Below are 20157 nucleotides of genomic sequence, written 5' to 3' on the forward strand. Positions count from 1 at the left end.
TCTTCACCATCTGTTCTACAGATAGAAGAATTAATATCGAAAATAAAGAACTAAAGAAACTAAATAGCAAAGAACCAGTCATCCAAATGATCATCTGAAGACAGAGAATTCTCAAGAAATGCAAATGGTTAACAGACACAAGAAGAGATATTCAACATCCTTAGTCATAAAGGAAATGTAAAGCAAAACACAGTAAAATTTCATTTCACTCCAGTCAAAACAGGAATTATCATAAATAATAAATGTTAGCAAGAATGTAGAAGAAAAGGAACCTTCATATACTGCTGGTGGGAAAGTAAAATAGTGCAATTACTATGGGAATCAGTATGGAGGTCCTTAAAAGACTAAACACAGGGCTGGGAAGGTGGCTCAGTGGTAGAGCGCTTGCCTTGCATGCCTGAGGCCCTGGGTTCGATTCCTCAGCACCACATAAGCAAAAAGAAAAAAGCCGGAAGTGGCACTGTGGCCCAAGTGGTAGAGTGCTAGTCTTGAGCTGAAGAGCTGAAGGACAGTGCCCAGGCCCAGGGTTCAGGCCCCACAACCAGAGCCCTTCCCCCCAAAAAAAGATTAAACAAAGACCTGACCTATGATGCCACCATACCACTATGCATACATTTGAAGTAAAATAGTAAATCAAAGTAGTAAAAGTAGTAAATCAAAAACAAAGACAGGTAAATGATTTTGATATATACTCCAACTATATAAAATATTCAATGAAAGCTTTTTTTTTTTTGGAGGGGGGGTCAGTTGTGGGGCTTGAACTCTGGGCCTAGGTGCTGTCCCGCAGCTCTTCAGCTCAAGGCTAGTGCTCTACTACTTGAGCCACAGCGCCACTTCGTTTTCTAGTGGTTTATTGGAAATAAGAGTCTCATGGAGGAAGTGGCGCTGTGGTTCAAGTGGTAGAGCGCTAGCCTTGAGCTGAAGAGCTGAGGGACAGCACCTAGGCCCAGAGTTCAAACCGCAGGACTGACCCAAAAATAAAAAGTCTCATGGACTTTCCCACCTGGACTGGCTTTGAACCACAATCCTCAGATCTCAGCCTCCTGAGTAGCTAGAATTACAGGCATGAGCCACAGCCCAGCTTTCATTAAGTTTTTTTAAAAATGTTTCTATTGAGCTGGTGGCTCATGGGAAAGTCCATGAGACTCTTATCTCCAATAAACGACCAGAAAACTGGAAGTGGCACTGTGGCTCAAGTGGTAGAGCATACTGGACTTGAGCTGAAGAGCTGAGGGGCAACGCCCGGGCCCAGAGTTCAAGCCCCACAATCAACCCAAGGAAGAAGGAAGGAAGGAAGAAGGGAGGGAGGGAGGGAGGGAGGGAGGGAGGAAGGAAGGAAGGAAGGAAGGAAGGAAGGAAGGAAGGAAGGAAGGAAGGAAGGAAGGAAGGAAGGAAGGAAGGAAGGAAGGAAGGAAGGAAGGAAGGAAGGACTCAATCAAAAAAAAAAAGAAAAGAAACCAATGAAAGTAGAACAATGAAACCTTGTTGAAATTGTATTAAGAAGGGGAAGGAGAGGTCAGGGAAAGGGATGGGGGAGGACTGATTGGAATACACTGTATACTTATGTGGAAATGTTATAGAGAAATCCCCCCTAGCATAGCTAATGTATGCTAAGAAAGAAAAACTCCTGCTATTGTATCATGTAACTAAATTAAATTACAAAACTGCCAATCTAGGTCCTTATTATCTTTAGTATCTTGAAAAAGTTTAAAGAAATAGTGAATTATTGAACTTGTCACAGATGTAATAAACTTGCAAAAAGAAGTTACATTAAAAACATTATCTAATCGTGAGCAGCTGTGAAAAAGCTAAAATTCCTTTCAGATAAAGTCTCTTCCTACCAACTATCTGTTAAGCTGCTAGGAGCACACATACTGAACTGGTCCTTTGTGTCAAGGGGGAATGGGGAGGCTGGGGGGGCGGGGGAGAAGTGGGCACTCTTACATCTCAGCTGCACTATTCATTCCAGTACTTACCCCTTTCATTCTTAATTTGGGAACATTTCTAACACTTGAAACAGATTTTACTTGCAATGCTTTAAACAGAAACTACATAATATTAAAGGAACATTATTTAATTGTTTAAACAAAATTAGTCATGGTTAGAGTTTAATAGTCTTTGGAGATTTACAAGGAAAGAATTAACAATTAAAATGCAATTCCCCTTGCCTGTAAAGAATTATCTGCAGTGAGAAAGGTAATCCTAAATTTAGATACAATAAATACTGAGTACTATTCTCAACTATTTTTTTCATAATGTGACCTTTTTAAATCAAATCCTTAATTATTTCCAGCTTGCTAGTGAATAGCTAAAAACAATTTTCCAGGAGCTGGGAAGGTGGCTCAGTGGTAGAGTGCTTGTCTTGCATGCATGAAGCCCTGGGTTCAATTCCTCAGTACCACATAAGCAGAAAAAGCCATAAGTGGTGCTGTGGCTCAAGTGGTAGAGCACTAGCCTTGAGCTGAAGAGCTGAGGGACAGTGCCCAGGCCGAGTTCAGGCCCATGACCAACAACAATAAAAGGAAAAAAAAAATTTTTCCAAACATACTCAAAAGAAGTCAGGTACTGGTAGCTCACACCTCTAATCCTAGCTACACAGAAGGCTAAGATCTGAAGACTGCAGTTCAAAGCCAGCCCAGGCAGGAAAGTCCATGAGACTCTTCTCTCCAACTAAACACCAGAAAACCAGAAATGGCACTGAGGCTCAAAGTAGTAAAGGGCCAGCCTTGAGCAAAAGAGCTCAGAGACCACACCCAGTCCCAGAGTTCAAGCCCTACAACTGGCCAAAAAACAAACAAAAAAACTTCAAAAAGTATTTTTTAAAATAGTACAACTACTCTGGAAGGTGGTTTGAAAGTTCCTCAAAAAATTAAACAGAACGGGGCGCCAGTGGCTCACACTTCCTAGCTACTCAGGCGCTGAGATCTGAGGATCGCACCAGAACAGCAAAGTCCTCTGAGACACTCCTATCTCCAATAAACCACTCAAAACTGGAAGTGGCACTGTGGCTCAAGTGGTAGACCTCTAGCCTTGAGCTGAAGAGCTGAGGGACAACACCCAGGCCCAGAATTTAAGCCCCATGACTGACCAAAAAAAAAGTCACAGAACTTCTTTGTGACCCAGGCATGTAACTTGTAACTTGTGAGCAGGAATGAGGGGAAACTAGGAAAAAGCAAAGAAAGGGGTGATATTGAAAAAAAAACAATCTTAACTGGCTTATGAAATGGTAGCCTCTTTGTACAACACCTAAATTATTTTAAGGTATTTCTTAATTACCACAAAAATGAAATCCTTATTTATTAATGAAGTGAAATCATTCACTATCTAGATAGTGAACCAACAGTCAGGAACTGAATTAAAATGAGCATAAATTCCCTTTCTAGGACTGGGAAGGTGGTTCAGTGGTAGGGTGCTTGCCTTGCATGCCTGAGGCCCTGGGTTCGATTCCTCAGCACCACATAAGCAAAAAGAAAAAAGCTGGAAGTGGTGCTGTGGCTCAAGTGGTAGAGCGCTAGCCTTGAGCTGAAGAGCTGAGGGACAGTGCCCAGGCCCCGAGTTCAGGCCCCATGACCGGACCAAAAAAAAAAAATTCCCTTTCTAAATATCAGCTGTTTATTTCTGACAATAAACTTATTCATAACACAGAGCCACACATATACACTTGTAAGGGGTATAGAGATGTGTATATGTGTATACATGATATATGTGTATGTACAGGTATCTACACCTATACACACACACACATTTATGAGTTTAGTTTTTTTGCTGGTACTGAGGTTTGAACTGGTGACTCATACTTGCTAGGCTGACAGCTTAACGGTATCACAGATATCTTTTTTTTTTTTTTTGGTCGGTCGTGGGGCTTGAACTCTGGGCCTGAGAGCTGTCCCTGCGCACTTCAGCTCAAGGCTAGTGCTCTTCACAGACATATAATTAAAACAGTTAATAAACATTATGAAGAAATTAACCATTTAGTCAAGGGCTAAAGATATGGCTCAAGAATTGAGCAATTTTGGGCTGGGAAGGCGGCTCAGTAGTAGAGCACTTGCCTTGCATGCCTGAGGCCCTGGGTTTGATTCCTCAGCACCACATAAGCAAAATGAAAAAAGCCGGAAGTGGCGCTGTGGCTCAAGTGGTAGAGTGCTAGCTTTGAGCTGAAGAGCTGAGGGACAGCGCCCAGGCCCCAAGTTCAGGCCCCATGACCGGACCCAAAAAAAAAAAAAAAAGAATTGAGCAATTTATTGTTCAAGAAACATTGTCCAAGAAGCACTGTATTCATTACCTGACTTGTGGAATTGTAATCTCTTTGTACAATGCCCTATATGCCGATGATATGATTCTATATTTAAAGGACACTAGACTCATCTTCCAAGTTACTAGAGCTGATATGAAACTTTAGTAACATAGTAGGGTATAAAAATCAACCCATTTAAAAAAAAAAAAAAACTGGGGCTGGGAAGATGGCTCAGTGGTAAAGTGCTTGCCTTGCATGCATGAGGCCCTAGATTCGATTCCTCAGCACCACATAAACAGAAAAAGCTGGAAGTGGCACTATGGCTCAAGTGTAGAGCGCTAGCCTTGAGCTGAATAGCTGAGGGACAACACCCAGGCCAAGAGTTCAGGCCCCATGACTGACCAAAAAAACCAGTAGCTTTCTTGTATGCCAACAATGAAAAAATCAAGATTGAAATCAGAAAGCAATAGTCTCAAAAAAAAAGCAAATGCCTAGAAATTAACCAACAATGTGAAGGACCTCTACAATGAAAACTAAAAACTTATAGAAGGAAATCAAAGACATAAGAAAATTTAAAGACCTTCCATGGTCCTAGACTGGCAAAATTAATATTGTTAAAATGGTATTCATGCCCAAAGGGATCTACAAATTCAATGCAATACCCATTAAAATCCCAACAAGATAGGAAAAACTATCCAAAATTTCATATAGAACCATAAAAGCACCAAGTCACAAAAGCAATCCTCAGAAGAACAAGTTAGTGATGGAGTATAACAATACCAAACTTCAAACTCTACTACAGAGCTATAGTAATTAAAAACAGCTTGGCACTGGAACAAAACCAGGTCTGAAGATCAATGGACCAGATCTATAGCCATCTAATACCCAATAAAATAAACAACGGGGGCTGGGAAGGTGGCTCAGTGGTAGAGTGCTTGCCTTGCATGCAAGAGGCCCTGGGTTCGATTCCTCAGCACCACATAAGCAAAAAGAAAAAAGCCGGAAGTGGCGCTGTGGCTCAAGTGGTAGAGCGCTGGCCTTGAGCTGAAGATCTGAGGGACAGTGCCCAGGCCCAGAGTTCAGGCCCCACGACCGGACCCAAAAAAAAACAACAAAAAAATAAAATAAAATAAAATAAAAGCATACACTGGAAGAAATAGTGCTGGAAAAACTGGATATCCACATACAGAAAACTGAAAGTAGGCCCTTACCTATTACCTTAGGCCAGAATCAATCTAAAATGGATCAATGACCTCAAAGTGAGACCTGAAACCATAAAACTATTACAGGAAGGAGTAGAAAAATAGTAGGACACTGACACAGGAAGGAACTTCCTTTTTTTTTTTTGCGGGGGGGGGGGGGGGGGGGCGGTCTGGTCGTGGGGCCTGAATTCTGGGCCTGGGCGCTGTCCCTCAGCTGGTTCAGCTCAAGGCTAGCGCTCTACCACTTGAGCCACAGCGCCACTTCCTTCTTTTTGCTTATGTGGTGCTGAGGAATCGAACCCAGGGCCTCATGCAAGCAAGGCAAGTGCTCTACCACTGAGCCAACTTCCCAGCCCAGGAAGGAACTTTCTAAATAAAAGATCCAAAAGCACAGCAAATCAAAGAAAGGCTTCATAATTGGAACTGCATCAAACTAAAGTTTCCGCCTAGCAAAGGATATAGCCAACAAACTAGACAGCCTACAGAATGGGTGATTTATGCCAGCTACACAACAGTCAATGGTCTACAAAGAACTTAAAAAATTAAACCCTCAAAAAACAAACAACTGATTAATAAATAGGCTAATGAGATATATAAGAGTCTCTCAGAAGACTAAAAATGGCCAATAGACACATGAAGAAATGCTTGACCTCTCTGGTCATAAAGGAAATGCAAACGAAAACAACACTGAGATTCCACCTCCCCCAGTCAGAATGGCCATTATCAAGAAAATAAATGATAACAGATGCAGCAAGGATGTGGTGGGAATGTAAACTTGTTCTTTCTGGAAAGCAGTATGGAGTGCCCTCAAAAAATTAAACATAGAACTACCATGACCCAGCAATTCCACTACTGGGCATTTATCCACAAGATGACAAACCAGGAGACAGTAAAGCCACCAGCACAACCATGTTCACTGCAGCACTATTCACCATAGCCAAGTATAGAACCAGTCCAGATGCTCCTCAATGGACAAATAAAGAAAATAGGGTATTATATTGAATCATTTGTAAAGAAATAAAAAGACATAGAAAAAAAACTGTATTAAGTGAAGTGAGTCAGGCCCAGAGAGACAAAGGATGCATGTTTTTCCCTTATATGTGGAGGCTAGAATTAACTAATAAACTTACAAGTATGCAGGTATATACAAATGAATTACCTGAAATATGGTAGATTCAAGAAAGAACTCAAATAGTGAAATTCCTTAGAAAGGCAAAGTCAAAGCTGGGCACTGGTGGCTCATGCCTATAATCCTAGGTACTCAAGAGGCTGAGATCTAAGAATTACAGTTTGAAGCCAGCATAGGCAGGAAAAGTCATGAGATTCTTATCTCCAACAAACTACTCAGAAAAAGCTGGAAATGATGCTATAGCTCAAGTGGTAGAGCACTAGCTTTTAATAAAAGCTCAGGACAAAGCCTAGACACTGAGTTCAAGCCCCAGGACCAGCACCAAAAAAGAAAAGAAAAAAAAGAGAGAGAGAAGGAGAGGAAGAGGGAGAAGGAAAGGGGGAAGAGGGGAAAGAAGGGAAGAGAGGAAGAAAGAGAGAGAGAAAAAATGAAAGAGAGACAGGGAAGGAGGGAAAGTTCTAAAAAATAAGCAGCAGAAAGTAGGTACTCAAAAGGAGTTGAGTGGAGTCAACAGGAAAGAAATAGTCAAATGAAGAGAAGTGGGGAAGAATGCAGTCAAGAATTCAATGGATGTCCTACAAAATTGGGAAGAATAAAGGAAGGATGTATGAGAATACTGAAAGGGGTGACACTGATCAATATGTATTTATAAACTACTCTGTCAAATGGCAACTCGTTTGTACAACTACTTAAAGATAATTTAAAAGATTACTTCTCCAAAAGATAAAAATAAAATAAAATGGGGAAAAATAGTAACAACTACTAACTAAATAAAAAAAAAAAAAAAAATACAACACTTGCCTACCATTGTAGAGATCAAGGCCCTAAGTTCAATCATCAATAGAGTAAAAGTGAAAATGAAATACTATTCCATAAAGCTTTATAAAACCTTATTGGAGAACAAAGCTGTGAACTACTGATATACATGACTTGGATAGATCTCAAGGGTATTATGTGAGTGAAAATAAGCATTTCTAAAGATTCAATACTATATAACATACCATATGACTCCTTATAATACTGGCAAAATGTCAAAATATTAGAGATGAAGAGCAGATTAGTGCCTGCAAAGGGTCCCAAACAGTGGTGAGGGATGGTGGGGATGGTGGTGGCAAGACACAGTCAATGTAGCTCTAAGAGCAGTGTTGGGTGGTAGGTGAGACCGACTACAAGGGCTAGGGATGGTAGGGATGGTGGTAGGTATAATTATAAGGCAAATCAAGGCAAAGTAGTTAGGACAACAAAAACTGAGGAAGCAGTTCTGAACCTTGATTGGTTCATGGCAACATGAATGTACATGTGATAAAATGGCCATGTTTGCACATAATCATTGGACTAACATTAATTCCCTAGTTTTGATATTATTCTATAGGACATGGAGTATTTCTGTACTACCTTTGAAATGTCCTTTGATTCTATGACTTAAAAATAAAGATTTAAAACTTCTAATTTCTATTGACAAAATAAAGCCTTACATAAATAAAATGTTTTAAAAGCACAGTTAATATTCCCTGGAGATAAAGGGCAATGCATTAAGAAGCATAACTGACCTGTATCACTATCTTAAAAGCATGGTAATTAGATAAAACAATGGATGTACTAGGAGTCTTAGGAGCAAACTTATTACCCTACTTCAGTTATGAAGTAATTCTGCGCCTCAACATTGGCACCTCTAGAATAAAAGAAAAGCCCTTTCTTGCCTTTTCCACCAGGTTTGTCATGTCTACAAGAGGCTAACATATCCACTGGTAGCAGGTAAGAACAGGAAACACAAGGGCTCGTCTCACAACCACAGTCCCATTCTTGATTACTCTGTGCTATTAAACAAGTTACTTCATCTCAAAAAGCCTGTTTCCTCATCTGTAAAACTGATATGTGATTCAATATTTCAGAGGGTCTCACCTCAAATATTCTAAGCACTGTTATCCTGTTCACTGAACATTTTCCACCATCCTTTTATGATAACAGATATGAAGAAACTAGGAACAGAATGAATATACCTGAACTTAATAAAGGCCATAGACAAGACTTCTAACTAAAATCATTCTAAATGGGAAAAACTGAAGTTTTTTCCCCTAAAGTTAAACCCCTTAGTGTACTAAATACACACACTAAAAAAGGAAAAGGAAAAGGAAGAATAATGGCACAAAAGTAACAACATGAACTCAGAGGGAGGGGTGAGCATCAGTGGGAAGAGGGAGGGCCAACGAAGAGGTAAATTAGAAAGAGTATGGTCTACACAGTTCATTTGCATGTATGAAAATTCAAAAATGAAACCTGCTGAAATTGTTTTAAGGAACAGTGCAATAAAAAAGTTTCAGGAAGGGGTGACACTGACAAAGATACATTGTGTGGATATGTCATAATGAAATCCTCCATGTGCAACTAATGTATGCTAATTTTAAAAAACTATAGCTAGATGCCAGTGGCTCACACCTGTAATCCGAGCTACTCTGGAGGCTGAGATCTGAGGGTCGCAGTTCAAACCCAGCCAAGGCAAAAAAGCCCCTGTGAGACTCTCATCTCCAATTTACCGCTCAAAAACAAAACATGAAGCTGTGGCTCAAAGTGGTAGAGCACTAGCCTTGAGCACAAGAGCTCAGGACAGCACCCAGGCCCCAGGACCAGCCAGGGGAAAAAAAAAAAAACTATACTATACATAAAAAACAAATGAGAAGTCAGGCACACTAATACAGTAGCTATCCAGAACTTCCCCTGAAAGCATCTCAGTAAAACTAAGCAGAGTAATAATTAACAGAGACCCAGCAAGAGTCTCCCCTTGCTTTTTTTTTTGGGGGGGGGAGGGGGCGTCCAGTTGTGGGGCCTGAACTCTGGGCCTGGGCGCTGTCCCTCAGCTCATCAGCTCAAGGCTAGCGCTCTACCACTTGAGCCACACTTCCGGCTTTTTTTTCTTTTTGTTTATGTGGTGCTGAGGAATCGAACCCGGGGCCCCAGGCATGCAAGGCAAGCGCTCTACCACTGAGCCACCTTCCCAGCCCTCCCCTTGCTTTTTATACATTTTATTTTATAGAGAAATAATATTACTGAAAAAAATTACATGTAATATCAAAATTCTACTTGTGTGGGTATAATCTTATTACTCCCAAACATGTATTTCATATGAACAACTCTATCATACATGTTATTACATAAAAGGGCATAAGGAATGTATAGAAGGAAATTAATGAACTCCTTCCACATTTCCAGCCAATCAGTTTCCTTTCACACAAAGCTTTGCAACTATAAACAGTACTTTACATGTGACTTTTTCCTTCTTTTGGATATTTACTCCAGAGAGTATCCCAGCACTGAAATTAGTGGGTCAAAGGGATCAGCATATTCCCCAGCTGCCCTCCAATGCCAACTCCACCTCCCACAGCACACATGTCATGCCAACATCATCTCAGCACTGGCTCAGCTTTTACCTTGCCAATGTATCTGCTCTAAAGTAGAACCTAAACTTAAAATACTACATAAAGCAACAGAAAAATACAACATATTTCTACAAGTTCCTTCATCAACACTATTTAATTTTCTGTAATTCCTCCCAAATTGTGCACACCTCCAAAATAAGAAGACTATAAACTTCACTAGTGAAAATCTGTGAGACTGGCAGGTTTCAAGACTGCCAGGTCTCAGATTATAGGGAATTGGTGGTCACATATTACTGAGGATATGTGCATTTGAAAATAACCAGACAGTGTCTATAAAAACACTAATTGTACAAATTCCTTTATCTAGAAATCTAATTTTTAAGGCTATCCTACAGCAATGATAAGCAACAATATATGGTCACTATATGATGCTTTCTAACGACAAGTTAGCCACCTAGGAGCTCATTAATACAGTTGAATTACACCAAAGCAAGAAATATTAAGGAAGAAGAACCAAAGATATACATTAACTTAGAAAGATATTCATAGCCGGGCGCCAGTGGCTCACATCTGTAATCCTAGATACTCAGGAGGCTGAGATCTGAGAATCACAGTTCAAAGCCAGCCCAGGCAGAAATATCCATGAGACTCTTATCTCCAAATAAACCACTAGAAAACCAGAAGTGGTGCTATAGCTCAAGTGGTAGAGCACTTGCCTTGAGCTGAAGAGCGCAGGGACAGCGCCCCAGCCCAGATTTCAAGCCCCACAACAGACCCAAAAAAAAAAAAAAGAAAAGAAAAGAAAAGAATCTCATGGACTTTCCTGCCCAGGCTGGCTTTTAACTGCAATCCTCAGATCTCAGCCTCTTGAGTAGCTAGGATTACAGGCATGAGCCACTGGTACCCGGCCTCTCTACCACTTTGAGCCACAGCGCCACTTCCAGTTATCTGGTGGTTAACTGGAAAGATAAAAAGTCCATGGGCTGCAAAGTCCAGGCTGACTTTGAACCATGATGCTCAGATCTCAGCCTCCTGAGTAGCTAGATTACAGACGTGAGCACTGGCACAGGCTCTAGTTCTAATTTAACTCCCAAACCACTGCAGTTCTTTGAAGCAATGTTCACAAAGAGGTCTTTGGTCATTAATGAATGGTTAAATTACGTATGGTCAGTACATTAGAGAAATGTATACTATAGATTCATAAGATCTAAAGAAGAGCCAGGCATTGGTGGCTTACTGTAATCCTAGCAACTCAGGAGACTAATATCTGAGGATCATGGTTCATAGCCAGCCTGGACAGGAAAGTCCATGCAATTCTTATCTCCAATAATATACTAAAAAGCCAAAAGTGGAGCTGTGGCTTAAGTAGTATAGTGCTAGCCTTGAGCACAAAAGCTCAAGGGACAATACCCAGACCTTGAGTTTAAGTCCCCAGAACAAGCACCAAAAAAAAAAAAAAAAGGAAGGAAAAATGAACTTATACTAAACACCTTAGCCCCAACTGCTAATCCTGGATAACTCAAGCATTCTGCTACCTAAGCCACCTAACTGTGCAAAGCATTCCTCCAGGAGCCTGTGGGAAAATACACTGAACTCCCTGCCATGCTCCAACATGCATTCCACTGAAATGGCAGCAATCATAGGGAGGGTTTGTATACTAGAAGTACTCATGTCAATCCCAAATTCTTGACCAAAACAGAAAAAAATACTGAAGAGCATTCTAACCACATTCTTCTGAGAAAAATCTTCTGATTAGTGAAAAACATTTTAGAAGACATATATGCATGCTTGCTCTCCCTCCCTTCCCCTCTCCCTTCTTCCCCTCTCCCCCCTCCAATCCTGGGACTTGGGCCTGGGCCCTGTCCCTGAGCTTCTTTTGTTCAAGGCTAGCACTCTACCAACTTGAGCCACAGCGCCATTTGTTTGTTCTTTATGTGGTACTGCGGAACCAAATCCAGGGCTTCATGCATGCTAGGCAAGTACTCCACCACTAAGCCACATCCCCAGCCCATGCTCTCATTTTAAGTGTATCCGAGGATATACTAACATTTCAATCAAGGGCTACATTTCTTAAATGTGTTCTCTTACTGGCCTGAACTATTTACTCATCTAAACTTTTTCTTTTGGTAGGTCACAGGGCTTGAACTCAGGGCCTAGGCACTGTCCCCAAGCTTCTTTGCTCAAGACTAGCACTCTACAACTTTGACCCACAGCACCACTTCCAGTTTTCTGGGAGAAAAGAACAACCAAATCAGTTACTGGACACTGTGGTTTGAACTCAGAACCCTGCACTTACTCAACTCCATCACCTGAGCCATTCCTCTATTCATGCTTTTTGGGTTTTTTTTTTGGCAATCGTGGGGGCTTACACTCAGGGTCTGGGGTCTATTCCTGAGCTCTTTTGCTCAAGGCTAGCACTGTACCATTTTGAGCCACAGTTCCACTTCCAATTTTCTGGTAACTAATTGTAGATAAGAGTCTCACAGACTGCTGGCTGCCTTTGAACAATACCGCATTCCTGAAATCTCAGCCTCCTGAGTAGCTATAATTACAGGCATGAGCCACCAGCACCCAGCTCTGGAGTATTTTTCTACCCGATCCTCCAGATTTTAATCTCCTATGTAAATAGGATTATAGGTTATAACTTGTAAAATTAGTAGAAAAAAAAAATCAAACCTTAAACATTGCTCAGTTAAATAATTCAAAGTATTCAAAGCAGAAGGGTCCCATTTTTAAACATACCATGCCTACAATCTTCATCAGCTTGTCCATAGTTTTTCTGCAAAACAAAAAACACAAGATAAAATTAAGTTACAAGATAAATTTAAGCCCTTAAAATTAAGGGCTGTTAAACATAACTGAGATGTTGCCAAAGAGAGGTTAAGGCTTTGTTTCAAAGCTGAATTAGGAATGTTGTAAATTTAATAATCACAGGAAGAGCTAACTTCTATGCACTGATTATACAATACCCTATACATGAACAATTTAGCCTCTCACTCAACAAGCCACAATCCTCATACACAACTTCCTCAGCCAGAGGCTTGACTAAGAAAACTGGAGGCAAAAGAAGAGAATTTCCATCAACTATCATACTGTGTCTACCTACATGCCAGCCCCTCTGCTCCTCGTTGTTGTCAGATGAACTGTCTGTGCTTGTTTCTAAGCCAATCCCCAATGCTGTGCAGACCCACATTTCTACCTGAGAGCCACTCCCTATGCCTCTCCTTTCCCCCACCCTTCCCTGACTGTTTCCTTTCATCAGTTCATCCTCATAAATAAATATGCTGTTATTTCTCCTGAGAATTATTCTCTTGATTTCACTTCTAGCTACCTTTTGCCTTTAATTTTTTTTTTTTTTTTGGGCAACTCATCAAAGATTGCAAGAACCCCTCCAGAGATGCCCATGTTACACATATACATTCTTCCCCTGACCTTTTCCTAGGTCCTCTTTACTCAGACCCACTGAGCCAGGAAAGCTTCGCTCATAGTCACCCACTCTTACAGCCAGATCCACTTTATTCACATGTACACATTTAGACACTGCTTATAGCCTTAATGGAGATCACTGACACAGCTGAATATTCACTAACTCTCATGCAGGTTTTTTCTTTTTGCAGATGCTGAGGATTGAACTCAAAGCCTCACACTTCCTAAGCAGATACTCTAATGTTTTGAGACAAGCCTGCAGCCCAAAAACTGTCTTCACTTGGCTCCCACGACCCTGGCTCTCAGCGGTCCTTTTCCTCACAGCGGCTCCTCAGGATGCTCTATGAGGCTCTCCTCTCACCACCTTTCCGCACTGTGGCACCACACTGATCCTCTCTTCCCCCCCTTAGGCATCTTCCCCAGCTTTGGACTCTATTTAGCATGTATAGCTCCAGACTCCTCCAAATTCCATAGCTGTGTATCTGACTGCTTGCTCAGTATCTCCAGCCAGATAACTAAACGACATCTCAAATTCTGTATGTTCAAAACTGAGCTTGCAAACCTATTCCTCATCTTTTTTGTTGGTCATAGGGCTTGAACTCTGGGCCTGGGCACTGTTGCCCAGCTCTTCAGCTCAAGGTGAGTGCTCTACCTCTCGAGCCACAGAGCCACTTCCAGTTTTCTGGTGATTAATTAGAGATAACTCACACACTCCTGCCCAGGCTAGCTTTGAACCATGATCCTCAGATCTCAGCCCCCTGAGTATCTAGGATTACAGGCACGAGCCACCGGCACCTGGCTATTCCTCATCTTCTTATTCTTCTAATTGCTCAGATGAAAAAAAAAAATTGTCCAGGCCAATGACTCCAACAGCTCTTATTTGCTGCCTTTGAACTTGTAACATCTCACTAGCTCCACTGCTGCCATTCTGGGATGAGTCACTGTTACCTCCAGTCTGGGTTATTCTAATAGTCTATAAACTTGTCACCTTGCATCTACTCTAATTCCTTTACAGTCTATCTTCAACACAAGTCAAAGGATTCCTGATGATCCAAAATCATGTCAACTCCGCTCACAACTTCTGTAAGAGACCTTTGCCTCACACAGAACAAGAGCAAAAACTCTGAGGATGACCTAGCCGGCCCATGAGCTCTGCCTTTTTCCTTTACCCTTTGTGCACCATATTCCAGCACCCACGCTGACCTCCTATCTGTTCTTTGTTGGAGTTTTATTAGCAATACTCGGGACAGAACTCAGGGTCTTGCACTCGCTAGGCAGGCACACTATCACTAGAGCCACACCTCCAGACCCTTTGCTGCTCTGGCGAGTTTCAAGGCAGAGTCTACTTTATGCCCAGCCTGCCTGGGCTACAATCCTGACTGTGCTTCTTGGTGTCACTTGGGAATGACAGGCATGCAACACTGCACCCAGCCACTGTGTATCCCCCATAACTGGGATAACAGGCAGAAGCCACAACAGCCATCAAGTAGTAGACAATGCAGTCTTGTAAACTTCCTTTTGCCCAGGCTGGCTTTGAACTACAATGCCCAATTCTGCTTACCCAAGTAGTTAGGATTATAGGCTTGAGCCATGGTACCAACAGCTAACTACCCTTCAAACATGTCAGGCACGCTTCTAATCTGCCTCAGTATCTTTACACTAACCACTCCTTGTTCCTCTGATGCTCTTTCTCCAGTCCTCCAGGCCACCCTTACTACCTTCTAAACAAGGCTTAACTTGACTACTCCAGATAGAACTACAACCCAGCACCAACCCTAATACTACTAATGTCCTGTGTCCTGTTTTCTTTTGTCATGCTATTTACCTATAGTGTTTACTTACTTACAAATTGCTGTGTGTCTATTCCCCCACTAGACAAAGGTCTCTTTCATCAATATATTTGCTAAAGCTCCTGGACAGCATTTACTACAGAGTATGCTCTCAAAACTATTTGTTGAATGAATAATCCAAAATGACATACCACAGAACAATCTTCAAAGTCTAAAAACAAAATTATCTGCCAGATATGTTTGGCAATCACTCAGGCCAATTAGCTGATCTGCATAGGGAATGACTAGAGAGAGCCCCCACTCAATACAAGAACCATTCACATGACTCCACCTTATCAAACCAACAGTATGTACTTACCAGCTGCAAAAATGAGGCAATTCTGTAAAGAAGACTCTCGATTTTAATGCGTTCTATCTCCAGTGGACACGGCTCTGTGAGGTCTGCCATGGAGTACTGGCCAAGAGAAAGGAGGGCCTCTGTGCCGTGCTTGAGGGCCATGTCATAGTCCTGCCTCTTCAGTGACTCGCACGCTTGTTCACATGACTTCTCAGCTCTTCTGTCTTCCATGACTCAGGGACAAAAATCCTAAAGACAGGGGAAAAGAACAGGTAAGGGACTCTGAACACTTAGTAATTACAAATTCTAGAATCCATCCTATCTCTACCAGCTAAATTACCGACATGAAGTTTCTTTTAACTAGTCTGCTATCAAGGTCCTAGGTAGGCAGCAGCTACTAATACTGCAAAATCTAAACTCATTTATATTAAAGTCTTTACCAAGATCCATATCAAAATATCAACCATAAGTCAGGATCATACTAGCAATATATCAAAATTATAAGTCAAACCAGACTTTGAATAGTACCAAGTACAGCAAAGCATGGAGAATTCCCTTGTTTTTGACCAAAGATACATATGTTTATGTGTCCCCTCCTGACAGTCAAGTTTCAGTCTCCCAACGTTAGTCTTACAATTCTGTGACTGTGATTGTAGAAACTCAAAATCAATGCAGCATGGAATTTTTCCCACCAAGTAAAAAAACAGCTAAAACCAAAGTGTGACCTGTCCATTCATACAATTGAGGAACAATCCCTGAGATCCAAGCCCTCTGCTAACAAACTCCAATGCAAAGACAAAGCATGCAGAGATTGGTTTCAATAAACTAAGACCTGCTGGGCACTGGTAGCTCATGCCTGTAATCCTAGCTACTCAGGAGGCTGAGATCTGAGGATCATGGTTCAAAGCCAGTAAATCTCCAATAAACCCACCAGTAAACCAGAAGTGGCCTGTGGCTCAAGTGGTAGAGTGCTAGCCTTGAGCTGAAGAGCTGAGGGACAGCGCCCAGGCCCAGAGTTCAAACCCCACAACTGACAAAAAAAAAAAAGAAAAGAAAAGAAAAAGAAACTAAGATTTTACTATGAGAGCCAAAGCATAAGTGAACAATGGCAAGACTTGCTCTATCCACCTACAGGTATGGCAGGCCTCCAGGGGAGAACAGAAGCATATTGCACAGATGACACTGAGAATGCTTCAGAAAGAAGAATTCAGGTGAAATCAGGGGGGAAAAAAAACATACTTAAATCAAGGTGTAGAGCCCCAGTGACAGGAGGAGATAAGGATTCCCTCCCCTCCTGTCCCTAGGTGATTTAGAAAGATTTTAAATAAAGAGGGAACTGACCTTAAAAACTAAAAACAGGCCTTCCTTATGACTCTGCCATATCACTATTGGGCATATAAGCAAAAGAAAGTAAGTCAATATATCAGAAAGACACCTGCATAAACTGCTTATTGCAACACTGTTGACAATAACCCAATGATAGAATCAGCTGAGATGGCTAACATTTTATATATTTTATATATTCTATAAAATATTGCACAGCCAAAAGAAAAATAAAATCAGTGGGGCACTGGTGGCTCATGCCTGTAATCCTAGCTATTCAGGACGCTGATATCTGAGGATCACGGTTCAAAGCCAGCCCGGGGAGGAAAGTCTGAGACTTTAATCTCCAATTAACCACCAGAAAACTGGAAGTAGAGGCTGGGAAGGTGGCTCAGTGGTAAGAGTGCTTGCCTTGCATGCATGAGGCCCTGGGTTCGATTCCTCAGCACCACGTAAGTAGAAAAACCCGAAAATGGCACTGTGGCTCAAGTGATAGAGCACTAGCTTTGAGCTGAAGAGCTGAGAGACAGCACCCAGGCCAAGAGTCCAAGCCCCATGACCGAGAAAACAAAAAACAAAAACTGGAAGTGGCGCTGTGGCTCAAGTGGTAGAGCGCACACCTTGAGCTGAAGAACTGAGGACAGTGCCCAGACCCAGAGTTCAAGCCCTATGACTGGGGGGAAAAAAAAGAAAAGAAAATCATGTCATTTGCAGAAAAATAGATGCAAAAGGAGAATAATACACTGAATAAGACAAGCTCAAAAAACAAAGTACCATATGTTTTCATTCATTTGTGGATGCTAGACTGAAAAAAACGTATGTAAGTCATGGGCATGTACAATCATATCTCCAGGTATATAAGAATATGAATCTAAAAGACACTTAAGAGGAAAGGGCCACTATATGTGCCAACAGCTCATGCCTATTATACTAGCTACATGAGGCTGAGATTTAAGGGTCATAGATCAAAGCCAGCCCAAGCAAAAAAAAAAAAAAGCATATGAAACTTTTTAATTAACTACAAAAAGCCAGAAGTGGAGCTGTCGTAGAATGCTAGCCTTGAGCAAAAAAGCTCAAAGACAGTGACAAGGCCCTGAGTTCAAACTCCAATACTGGCACAAGAGAGAGAGGGAAAGAAAGAGCAGGGAAGGGGAAAGGAAAAAGAATAGAGTGAATAATTGTAGAATGCATTGCAAGCATGTTCTTTAAACAGCCTGAATGAAAGCTGTTAGTCAATAGGGGGGATGGGAAGGTGGGAAGAAAGAAAACAGGCTCTGTGGAGGAGGGGTAATAGTGGGAGGAGGTTGGGCTTCCTCTTAGAAGGATCAAAGAAGATGAATAAGATTGAAATAGAAATAGATCCTCTGCAACTATGGAAAAAGAACAATGAAACTTGCTAAAATTATTTTATGAACGGGAAAAGGGGAAAGTGACAAAGAAGGTGAGATTGATTAAAATATATTATAAACATGTGTGGACATGTCACAATGAAATCCTTCTGTGGTGCAACTAATACAAGCTAAGAAGAATACACTAAAATCAACAAAAAGAAGGGATCTACCAAATATCCATGCAATGAAGAACTGGTTAGAAGAACAGGCATAGCCACTAATAACAGACCATTAAATAGTGCAAATTAGAGTCAGTGAAAGTCCTGATTTCTATTCTTGCCTCTGAGTGATGTTGCCTTTTTCCAGCAACATCCCTGAGGCAAGAACTAAAATTTAGGTAGACCTTATGTCTCAGGAGAGTGTTCCCTCCTGCTGACCTTGTGTCACCCGTCAAGCTTGCAGCCCACTTCCTTGACAGCATCCACAGTCTTGCTCCTCCTAACCTTCCACCTTCCTCCTGACCCACAGTACTTGCTAGCCCAGCCCTCTCCAGTCTACATATATGCTTCAGGTGTACTCCCCAGCTTCAACTCTGCTAACTCCTTGATAACCTGGTTCTCTCTCTCCTAAAGGTTAAGGAAGAAAGGTGCTGGCCAGCAGTCAAATGACAACAGTAGAGAGGGAGCCGCATAACAGGTAACCAAAGTGATCTAAGCACTCTATCTTTTGGGAGACTGATAGTATATGAGAAGATGTAGAAATACTGAAGTAATGGGATAAGGAAGAGTTCAAAAAGGACTTCAGCAGCCAGATGCTGGTGGCTCACGCCTACAATCCTAGCTACTCAGGAGGCTGAGATCTGAAGATCGAGGTTCAAAGCCAGCCCAGACAAGAAAGTCCATAAGACTATCTCCAACAAACCACCAGAAAACCCGAAGTAGTGCTGTGGCTCAAGTGGTAGAGCACTCTTGCCTTGAGCTGAAGAGCTCAGGGACAGCACCCAGGCCCAGAGTTCAAAAGACCCACAAGCAAACAAAGGAAAAAAAAAAAAAAAGGCTTCAGTATTTGCTAACATTTATTAAATATACATGGCATACTGGAGTACAATATTATGTTCTAAAAAACAAAACATGGTTTGAAAAAAAAAAAAAAAAACATGGTTTGAAAAGCTAGTATATATACCAGTGGCTCACACCTATTAGATACTCAAAATGCTAGGATATGAATCACAGTTCAAAGCCATCCAGCCCAAAGAAGAAAAATTGGTCAGACTCTATAGCCAATTAACCAGCAAAATGTCAGGCTGGGGGTATGGCTCAACTGGTAGAGCACCAGCTGTGAGCAAGGAAGATTAGGGTGCAAGGCTCCAAAGCCCTGCTACTTGTGGGGAAAAATGCATATGAGCCTGGCACTGGTGGTGGCTCACACCTATAAACCTAGCTACTCAGGAGTCTGAGATCTAAGAATCACAGATCAAAGCCAGCCCAGGCAAGAAAATCCATGCGACTTTTTTTTTTGAGTCAGCTATGAGGCTTGAACTCAAGGACTAAGCCCTGTCCCGAACCTCTGTGATCAAGGCTAGCGCTCTACCACTTGAGGCACAGTGCTACTTCCAGTTTTCTGGCAGTTAATAGGAAATAAGAGTCTCATGAGGTCTTTTCTGCCTAGGCTGGCTTTGAATTGTGATCCTCAGATCTCAGCCTCCTGAGTTGCTAGAATTACAGGCATGAGCCACCAGCACCTGGCATCCATGAGACTCTTATTTCCAATTAACCACCAGAAAATGGGTAGTGTGGCTCAAATGGTAGCTTACTAGCCTTGAGTATAAAAGCTCAAAGACAATGCCCAGGCCCTGAGTTCAAGCCCCAGAACCTGCACCAAAACAAAACAAAACTACAGTATGTTTTCAATGTTTACATTTTTAAAATTATTTTAATATGAAAATGAAACCTACTCATGTTATTAAGAAAACCCAAGAAATATTTACAGAATATTCCACAACATTTACTTA

The 20157-nt window shown here is 41.6% G+C and overlaps 1 protein-coding gene across 4 annotated transcripts in view; it reads right to left on the bottom strand.

The window, feature by feature from the left end:
* Helz (helicase with zinc finger) overlaps nucleotides 1-20157 on the bottom strand; it is a 147158-nt gene that overhangs the window by 99578 nt on the left and 27423 nt on the right. For all 4 annotated transcript variants that reach the window (XM_042702566.1, XM_042702567.1, XM_042702568.1 and 1 more), the window contains 2 exons: nucleotides 15514-15741; nucleotides 12682-12718 (listed from right to left, as the gene is read on the bottom strand). In XM_042702566.1, coding sequence (XP_042558500.1) covers nucleotides 12682-12718; nucleotides 15514-15723 — 247 coding nt within the window. In that variant the 5' untranslated portion in view covers nucleotides 15724-15741. The remainder of the gene's footprint in view (nucleotides 1-12681; nucleotides 12719-15513; nucleotides 15742-20157) is intronic.

Source organism: Dipodomys spectabilis, unplaced genomic scaffold, assembly GCF_019054845.1.
Source record: "Dipodomys spectabilis isolate Male_0828 unplaced genomic scaffold, ASM1905484v1 ptg000329l, whole genome shotgun sequence".
Taxonomy (NCBI): domain Eukaryota; kingdom Metazoa; phylum Chordata; class Mammalia; order Rodentia; family Heteromyidae; genus Dipodomys; species Dipodomys spectabilis.